The 9,153-nt window shown below is 40.6% G+C and overlaps 1 protein-coding gene across 3 annotated transcripts in view; it reads right to left on the reverse strand.

Moving 5' to 3' along the window:
- Nucleotides 1-1,882: 1,882 nt before the first annotated feature.
- Nucleotides 1,883-9,153, reverse strand: part of sidt2 (SID1 transmembrane family, member 2) — a 32,486-nt gene continuing 25,215 nt past the window's right edge. For all 3 annotated transcript variants that reach the window (XM_056244919.1, XM_056244920.1, XM_056244918.1), the window contains one exon: nt 1,883-2,367. In XM_056244919.1, coding sequence (XP_056100894.1) covers nt 2,305-2,367 — 63 coding nt within the window. In that variant the 3' untranslated portion in view covers nt 1,883-2,304. The remainder of the gene's footprint in view (nt 2,368-9,153) is intronic.

Below are 9,153 nucleotides of genomic sequence, written 5' to 3' on the forward strand. Positions count from 1 at the left end.
CATTTTTCCATCTTAAAAACATATCTAAATTACGCCATATGCTCTCATTAACAAATGCAGAACGATTAGTTCATGCGTTCATGACCTCAAGGCTAGATTATTGTAATGCTCTACTGGGTGGTTGCCCTGCACGCTTAATAAACAAACTACAGCTAGTTCAAAACGCAGCCGCTCGAGTTCTTATTAGAACCAGGAAGTATGACCATATTAGCCCGGTTCTGTCAACACTGCATTGGCTGCCTATTAAACATCGTATAAATTTTAAAATATTGTTGATTACTTACAAAGCACTAAATGGTTTAGCTCCCAGTGCTTGAGCGAGCTCTTAAAGCATTATAGTCCTTCACGTCTATTGCGATCTCAAAACTCCGGCCAGTTGATAATACCTAGAATATCTAAATCGACTGCAGGCGGGAGATCCTTTTCCTATTTAGCACCAAAACTTTGGAACATTCTTCCTACCATTGTCCGGGAAGCAGACACACTCTGTCAGTTCAAAGCTAGACTAAAAACACATCTCTTTGACCTAGCATACACATAATACATTATAGACTTCTATAATTCAATGTTAGGCTGCATAGATTAGGTCAGCCGGAACTGGGAACACTTCCCTTAAATCCTGATGTACTCGTTACATCATAAGAAGAATGGCATCTACGCTAATATTAGTGTCTTTGTTTATCCCAAGGTTTTCCCGCAGCCTGCCGGATCCAGGCCGTATCCAGATCTGACGAAGGAGATTCGCCTGGACCCGATGACAATGCAGTGCTGAAGTGTCAACTATCCTCTCCCTATGGAGGATCCCTTTCCCACTCTACAGATAAAGCGTTGTTGAAAATCCGGTTCGCGTACCCCGAAGTGATAAAATAAAACAAAATTCTTTATCTAATGTATAGGCAAGACAAGTAGTTTGTTTAGGCATGGTTTGTTGGGAAATTACAAACCTGCGCACACATATTCAAACGAATTTAACTATAGAATCAATTTTTAATGCGCATGTGAACGCCATCAGGTCACAGGTTCGCGTTTAAAGTCTGTTTAGAGAGAACGGCGTCGTCTTAGTGGCCCCTAATGTAATAACAAATGATCATTTTGCTGGAAGTGAATCAATCAAAACCAACTTTAGCTGGAAATAACATTATTCAAAAATCGCTATAAAGCCAATACAATCTCTGTTACCGTAAATTGTATGTTTATCTCTGTAAAGCTGCTTTGAAACAATCTCCATTGTTAAAAGCGCTATAAAAATGAAGATGACTTGACTTGACTTCTGCGGTGATGAGAGAACATCATATGTTGACCTGATAAGGAAACTGATCCTACTCTTCCATTGACCAAAGGTCTTGCCAGCCCATCTTACGTTGTTCCACACTCTCCCATCTCATCCACTCTCCCTGCTTGGCCTGGGAAATGGCCTTTATACACCTCATCCTCTCCTCCTGCTTTCGCACCTCGTTGACTACCAGCTTCCTCCTTTGAGCTGGGCCTGCCTTGTGCCATTTAGGAGGAGCTAAACTGAACCCAAAACCCCCTCTTCCATGCTGTACCTGTCCCACGATATCCCCAATTTGAAGGGCAGCCTTTGCCTCTACTACAGATTTCTTTGCTGACCACTTCCTACCAGTTTTTAACACAGGGGAAAAAAACACTTGTATTGTTTGTGCACTGGAAATGAATGTGAGACGAGTTTCCTCTAGTGGAAGCGTTTGGTACTGCAGCCGAACAACATCTCATTTCTTGAGATATGAACCTCAAATTTAAGTGAAGTGATGATAATTTTCATTTCAGGGTGAACTAAACCTTTAACTCTAGCAAATGTGTATTTTTGATTAGTTTCGACATGAAAAGAGTTGTGTTGTTGCAGCACACAGATGTACACGACTGAAAACAACAGTAAAAAGTCTTTATTCAGTAATCATTCCGTTTGTCATTGTAAAAACATGATCTGTAATTTTTTCAGACAGTGCAAAGTTGATTTTCTCCAAATCAGAATCATCATGAGATCAGTGAAGCGGCTCGGCTCGGATTTACAGTCGGACCTGCGCGGTCCACACACACAGAAGGCCACAGACGGACACACACGCGAGAGAAACACACGAAACTGCGCTGAGATTCGCAGGGCAGGTCTGAAGCGTTAGCATGAGGGGAGGAGCTCTGGCAGTTTGACTGGCACATTCACTGTCCTATCAGCATTAGTTCCTGTATGAGGCTCCTCTCACACAGTCTCTGATTGGCAGGATTTTCAGGCAGTGAGGCCTCTCATTGGTGCTGCTCTGTGATTGGCTAATCCATAATGTCTCTCCATCAGAAGACGTAGATTTTGTCTCTCTGAACCGCGTCGAGGTCGTCGTCCATCGTGAGCAGAACCTGAGATAGACAGACAGATGTGTGTTTATCACCAGTGTTGTGTGGAACTCATTACAAGTAACTTGATTAACGTAATCAGATTACTTTTTTCAAGTAACTAGTAAAGTAACGCATTACTTTTAAAATTTACAACAAAATATCTGAGTTACTTTTTCAAATAAATAACGCAAGTTACTTTGTTTTTCACATTTATTGACTGACAGCTCTCCTGTCCTCATGTTGAGACAAATCGAAGTGCAGAGGCGTGTGTGTGTGTGTGTGTGTGTGTGTGTGTGTGTGAAGATGATGGTTATTGTAGTTCAGTCAGGACCACTTTGAGACAGAAATGTATTGACAGTGTTTGGCGAGAGGCTTAGGCTCTAAGGTGCTCGAGCTGCCATACTAGACATATTAAGCCTGTTAATAACCAAATGTTTCTTATTATTATTTGTTTTTATTGGTAAAGAAAGTGTTAAAACTTGTTTCTCCTGCACCCTCTTCTTTTGTTATCCAGAACAGCAGCTGAAAGGTGTTTGAGCGGCGCCCTCTACTCTACTCTACTCTAATGTATCTACTGTACTCTACTGTACTCTACTGTACTGTACTCGGCTGTACTATACCTCACTGTACTCTACTGTACTCTACTGTACTGTACTCGGCTGTACTATACCTCACTGTACTCTACTCTAATGTATCTACTGTACTCTACTGTACTCTACTGTACTCTACCTCACTGTACTCTACTGTACTGTACTCTACTGTACTCTACCTCACTGTACTCTACTGTACTCTACTCTACTGTACTCTACTGTACTGTACTCGGCTGTACTATACCTCACTGTACTCTACTCTAATGTATCTACTGTACTCTACTGTACTCTACTGTACTCTACCTCACTGTACTCTACTGTACTGTACTCTACTGTACTCTACCTCACTGTACTCTACTGTACTCTACTCTACTGTACTCTACTGTACTCTACCTCACTGTACTCTGCCTCACTGTACTCTACTGTACTGTACTCTAATGTACTCTACCTCACTGTACTCGACTGTACTGTACTCTACTGTACTCTACTGTACTCTACCTCACTGTACTCTACCTCACTGTACTCTACTGTACTGTACTCTACTGTACTCTACTCTACTGTACTCTACTGTACTCTACCTCACTGTACTCTACCTCACTGTACTCTACTGTACTGTACTCTACTGTACTCTACCTCACTGTACTCTACTGTACTCTACTCTACTGTACTCTACTGTACTCTACCTCACTGTACTCTGCCTCACTGTACTCTACTGTACTGTACTCTAATGTACTCTACCTCACTGTACTCGACTGTACTGTACTCTACTGTACTCTACTGTACTCTACCTCACTGTACTCTACTGTACTGTGCTCTACTGTACTGTACTCTACTGTACTCTACTGTACTGTACTCTACTGTACTCTACTGTACTCTACTCTACTCGACTGTACTTTACCTCTACTGTACACTACTGTACTTTACCTCTTCTGTACACTACTGTACTTTACCTCTACTGTACTGTACTCTATCTCACTTTACTGTACTCTACCTCACTGTACTCTACTGTACTGTACTCTATCTCACTTTACTGTACTCTACCTCACTGTACTCTACTGTACTCGAATGTACTCTACTGTACTCTACCTCTACTGTACACTACTGTACTCTACCTCACTGTACTCTACTGTGCTCGACTGTACTCTACCTCTACTGCACTGTACTCTACCTCACTGTACTCTACTGTACTCTACCTCACTGTACTCTACTGTACTGTACTCTACTGTACTCTACCTCACTGTACTCTACTGTACTCGACTGTACTCTACCTCTACTGTACAGTACTGTACTCAACTTCTACTGTACTCTACCTCTACTGTACTCTACCTCTACTGTACTCTACCTCTACTGTACTCTACCTCTACTGTACTCTACCTCGACTGTACTCTACCTCGACTGTACTCGACTGTACTCGACTGTACTGTACTCTACCTCTACTGTACTCTACTCCACTCTACTCTACCGTACTCCACTCTACTCTACCGTACTCTACCGTACTCTACCGTACTCTACCGTACTCTACTCCACCGTACTCGACCGCACTCTACTCTACTGTACTCTACCATACCCTACCGTACTCTACCGTACTCTACCGTACTCTACTGTACCCTACCGTACTCTACTGTACTCTACCGTACCTTACTGTACCCTACCGTACTCTACCGTACTTTGCCGTACCCTACTGTACTCTACCGTACTCTACTGCACTATACTTATACTGTACTCTACTGTACTGCACTATACTGTACTATACTTATACCGTACTTTACTGCACTGTACTGTACCCTACCGTACTCTACTGTACTTATACTGTACTCTATTGTACTCTACTTATACTGTACTATACTGTACTCGACCTATACTGTACTCTACGTACACTCCACTTATACTGTACTCTACTCTGCTGTACCCGACTGTACTCTACTGTAGTATACTTATACTGTACTCTACTGTACTCTACTCATACTGTACTCTACTCATATTACACTCTACTGTCCTCTACTTATACTGTACTCTACTTATACTGTACTCTACGGTACTCTACTGTCCTCTACTTATACTATACTCTACTGTACTCTACTGTCCTCTACTTATACTGTACTCTACTTATACTGTACTCTACTTATACTGTCCTCTACTGTCCTCTACTTATACTGTACTCTACTTATACTGTACTCTACTGTCCTCTACTTATACTGTACTCTACTTATACTGTACTCTACTGTACTCTACCTATACTGTACTCTACTGTACTATACTGGACTCTACTGTACTCTACTTATACTGTACTCGACTGTACTCGGCTGTACTCACCTGTACTGTATTCTACTGTACTGTACTCTACTTATACTGTACTCTACTGTACTGTATTCTACTGTACTGTACTATACTTATACCGTACTCTGCTGCACTGTACTGTACCCTACCGTACTCTACTGTACTTATCCTGTACTCTATTGCACTCTACTTATACTGTACTATACTTTACTCGGCCTATACTGTTCTCTACGTACACTTCACTTATACTGTACTCTACTCTACTGTACCCGATTGTACTCTACTGTACTATACTTATACTGTACTCTACTCTACTGTACTCTACTCATACTGTACTCTACTCATTGCACTCTACTGTCCTCTACTTGTACTGTACTCTACTTATACTGTACTCTACTGTACTCTACTGTCCTCTACTTATACTGTACTCTACTGTCCTCTACTGTCCTCTACTGTCCTCTACTTATACTGTCCTCTACTTATACTGTACTCTACTGTCCTCTACTTATACTGCACTCTACTTATACTGTCCTCTACTGTCCTCTACTGTCCTCTACTTACACTGTCCTCTACTTATACTGTACTCTACTGCCCCCTACTTATACTGTACTCTACTGTACTATACTGTTCTATACTGTACTCTACTCGACTGTACTCGACTGTACTGTATTCTACTGTACTGTACTCTACTTACACTGTACTCTACTGTACTGTACCCTACCGTACTCTACTGTACTTATACTGTACTATACTGTACTCGACTTATACTGTACTCTACGTACACTCCACTTAAAATGTACTATACTCTACTGTACCCGACTGTACTCTACTGTAGTATACTTATACTGTACTCTACTATACTATACTCTACTGTACTCTACTGTACTGTACTCTACTGTACTATACTTATACTGTACTCTACTATACTATACTCTACTGTACTCTACTCTACTGTACTCTACTCATATTGCACTCTACTGTCCTCTACTGTCCTCTACTGTCCTCTACTAATACTGTACTCTACTGTCCTCTACTGTCCTCTACTGTCCTCTACTTATACTGTACTCTACTGTACTGTACTCTACTGTCCTCTACTTATACTGTACTCTACTGTCCTCTACTGTCCTCTACTTATACTGTCCTCTACTTATACTGTCCTCTACTGTCCTCTACCTCTACTGTACTCTACTGTCCTCTACTTATACGGTCCTCTACTTATACTGTCCTCTACTGTCCTCTACTTATACTGTACTCTACTTATACTGTACTCTACTGTCCTCTACTTATACTGTCCTCTACTTATACTGTACTCTACTTATACTGTACTCTACTGTCCTCTACTGTCCTCTACTTATACTGTCCTCTACTTATACTGTACTCTACTTATACTGTACTCTACTTATACTGTACTCTACTTATACTGTACTCTACTGTCCTCTACTGTCCTCTACTTATACTGTGCTCTACTTATACTGTCCTCTACTGTCCTCTACTGTACTCTACTTATACTGTACTCTACTTATACTGTCCTCTACTTATACTGTCCTCTACTGTCCTCTACCTCTACTGTACTCTACTGTCCTCTACTTATACGGTCCTCTACTTATACTGTCCTCTACTGTCCTCTACTTATACTGTACTCTACTTATACTGTACTCTACTGTCCTCTACTTATACTGTCCTCTACTTATACTGTACTCTACTTATACTGTACTCTACTGTCCTCTACTGTCCTCTACTTATACTGTCCTCTACTTATACTGTACTCTACTTATACTGTACTCTACTTATACTGTACTCTACTTATACTGTACTCTACTGTCCTCTACTGTCCTCTACTTATACTGTGCTCTACTTATACTGTCCTCTACTGTCCTCTACTGTACTCTACTTATACTGTACTCTACTTATACTGTACTCTACTGTCCTCTACTTATACTGTCCTCTACTTATACTGTCCTCTACTTATACTGTACTCTACTTATACTGTCCTCTACTTATACTGTACTCTACTGTCCTCTACTTATACTGTCCTCTACTGTACTCTACTTATACTGTCCTCTACTGTACTCTACTTATACTGTACTCTACTGTGCTCTACTTATACCGCACTCTACTGTACTCTACTGTACTCTACTGTATTCTACTGTACTGTACTCTACTTATTCTGTACTCTACTGTACTCTACTTATACTGTACTCTACTGTACTCTACTTACACCGCACTCTACTGTACTCTACTGTACTGTATTCTACTGTACTGTACTCTACTTATACTGTCCTCTACTGTCCTCTACCTCTACTGTACTCTACTGTCCTCTACTGTCCTCTACTTATACGGTCCTCTACTTATACTGTCCTCTACTGTCCTCTACTTATACTGTACTCTACTTATACTGTCCTCTACTGTCCTCTACTTATACTGTCCTCTACTTATACTGTACTCTACTGTCCTCCACTGTCCTCTACTGTACTCTACTGTCCTCTACTGTCCTCTACTGTCCTCTACTGTCCTCTACTGTCCTCTACTTATACTGTCCTCTACTGTCCTCTACTTATACTGTCCTCTACTGTCCTCTACTTATACTGTACTCTACTGTCCTCTACTGTCCTCTACTTATACTGTACTCTACTGTCCTCTACTGTCCTCTACTGTACTCTACTTATACTGTACTCTACTGTCCTCTACTGTCCTCTACTTATACTGTACTCTACTTATACTGTACTCTACTGTCCTCTACTTATACTGTACTCTACTTATATTGTACTCTACTGTACTCTACTTATACTGTACTCTACTGTACTCTACTTATACTGTACTCGACTGTATTCTACTGTACTGTACTCTACTTATACTGTACTCTACTCTACTGTACTCTACTGTACTCTACTACACTCCACTCTACTGTGCTGTACTCTACTTATACTGTACTCTACTCTACTGTACTGTACTCTACTGTACTCTACTGTACTCTACTCTACTCCACTGTACTCTACTGTACTCTACTTATACTCTACTCTACTCTACTCTACTCTACTCTACTCTACTGTACTCTACTTATACTGTACTCTACTTATACCGTACTCGACTGTACTCTACTCTACTGTACTCTACTTATACTGCACTCTACTGTACTCGACTGTACTCGACTGTACTCTACTGTACTGTACTTGTACTGTACTCTACTGTACTGTATTCTACTGTACTGTACTCTACTTATACTGTACTCTACTGTGCTCTACTGTACTGTATTCTACTGTAATGTACTCTACTTGTACTTTACTCTACTTGTACTTTACTCTACTGTACTGTACTCTACTGTACTGTACTCTACTCTACTGTACTCTACTGTACTCTACTCTACTGTACTCTACTCTACTGTACTCCACTCTACTGTACTCTACTTATACTGTACTCTACTGTACTCTACTGTACTCTACTCTACTGTACTGTACTCCACTCTACTGTACTCTACTTATACTGTACTCGGCTGTACTCTACTGTGCTCCACTGTACTCTACTCTACTTCTACTGTACTCTACTCTACTTCTACTGTACTCTACTCTACTTCTACTGTACTCTACTGTACTGTACTCTACTTATACTGTACTCTACTTATACTGTACTCTACTCTACTCTACTGTACTGTACTCTACCTCTACTGTACTCTACTCTACTGTACTGTACTCTACTGTACTCTACTCTACTTATACTGTACTCTACTGTACTGTACTCTACCTCTACTGTACAGGAGTGAATCTGCATTTCCTTCAGCCTGAGGATTATTATGTCACTTTTAGTGTGAAAGGGTCTTTACATTTGCCCAAAAATATGACTTTTTTGTTATAAAAAACAAGCCCTGTCCAGGTGGGATAAAGTAACGCAAAAGTAACGTAAAGCATTACTTTTCTAAAAAGTAACTAAGTAACGCAAGTAGTTT

Source organism: Rhinichthys klamathensis, unplaced genomic scaffold (assembly GCF_029890125.1).
Source record: "Rhinichthys klamathensis goyatoka isolate OS25496 unplaced genomic scaffold, OSU_Roscu_1.1 h1tg001160l_1, whole genome shotgun sequence".
NCBI classification, from domain to species: Eukaryota; Metazoa; Chordata; class Actinopteri; order Cypriniformes; family Leuciscidae; genus Rhinichthys; species Rhinichthys klamathensis.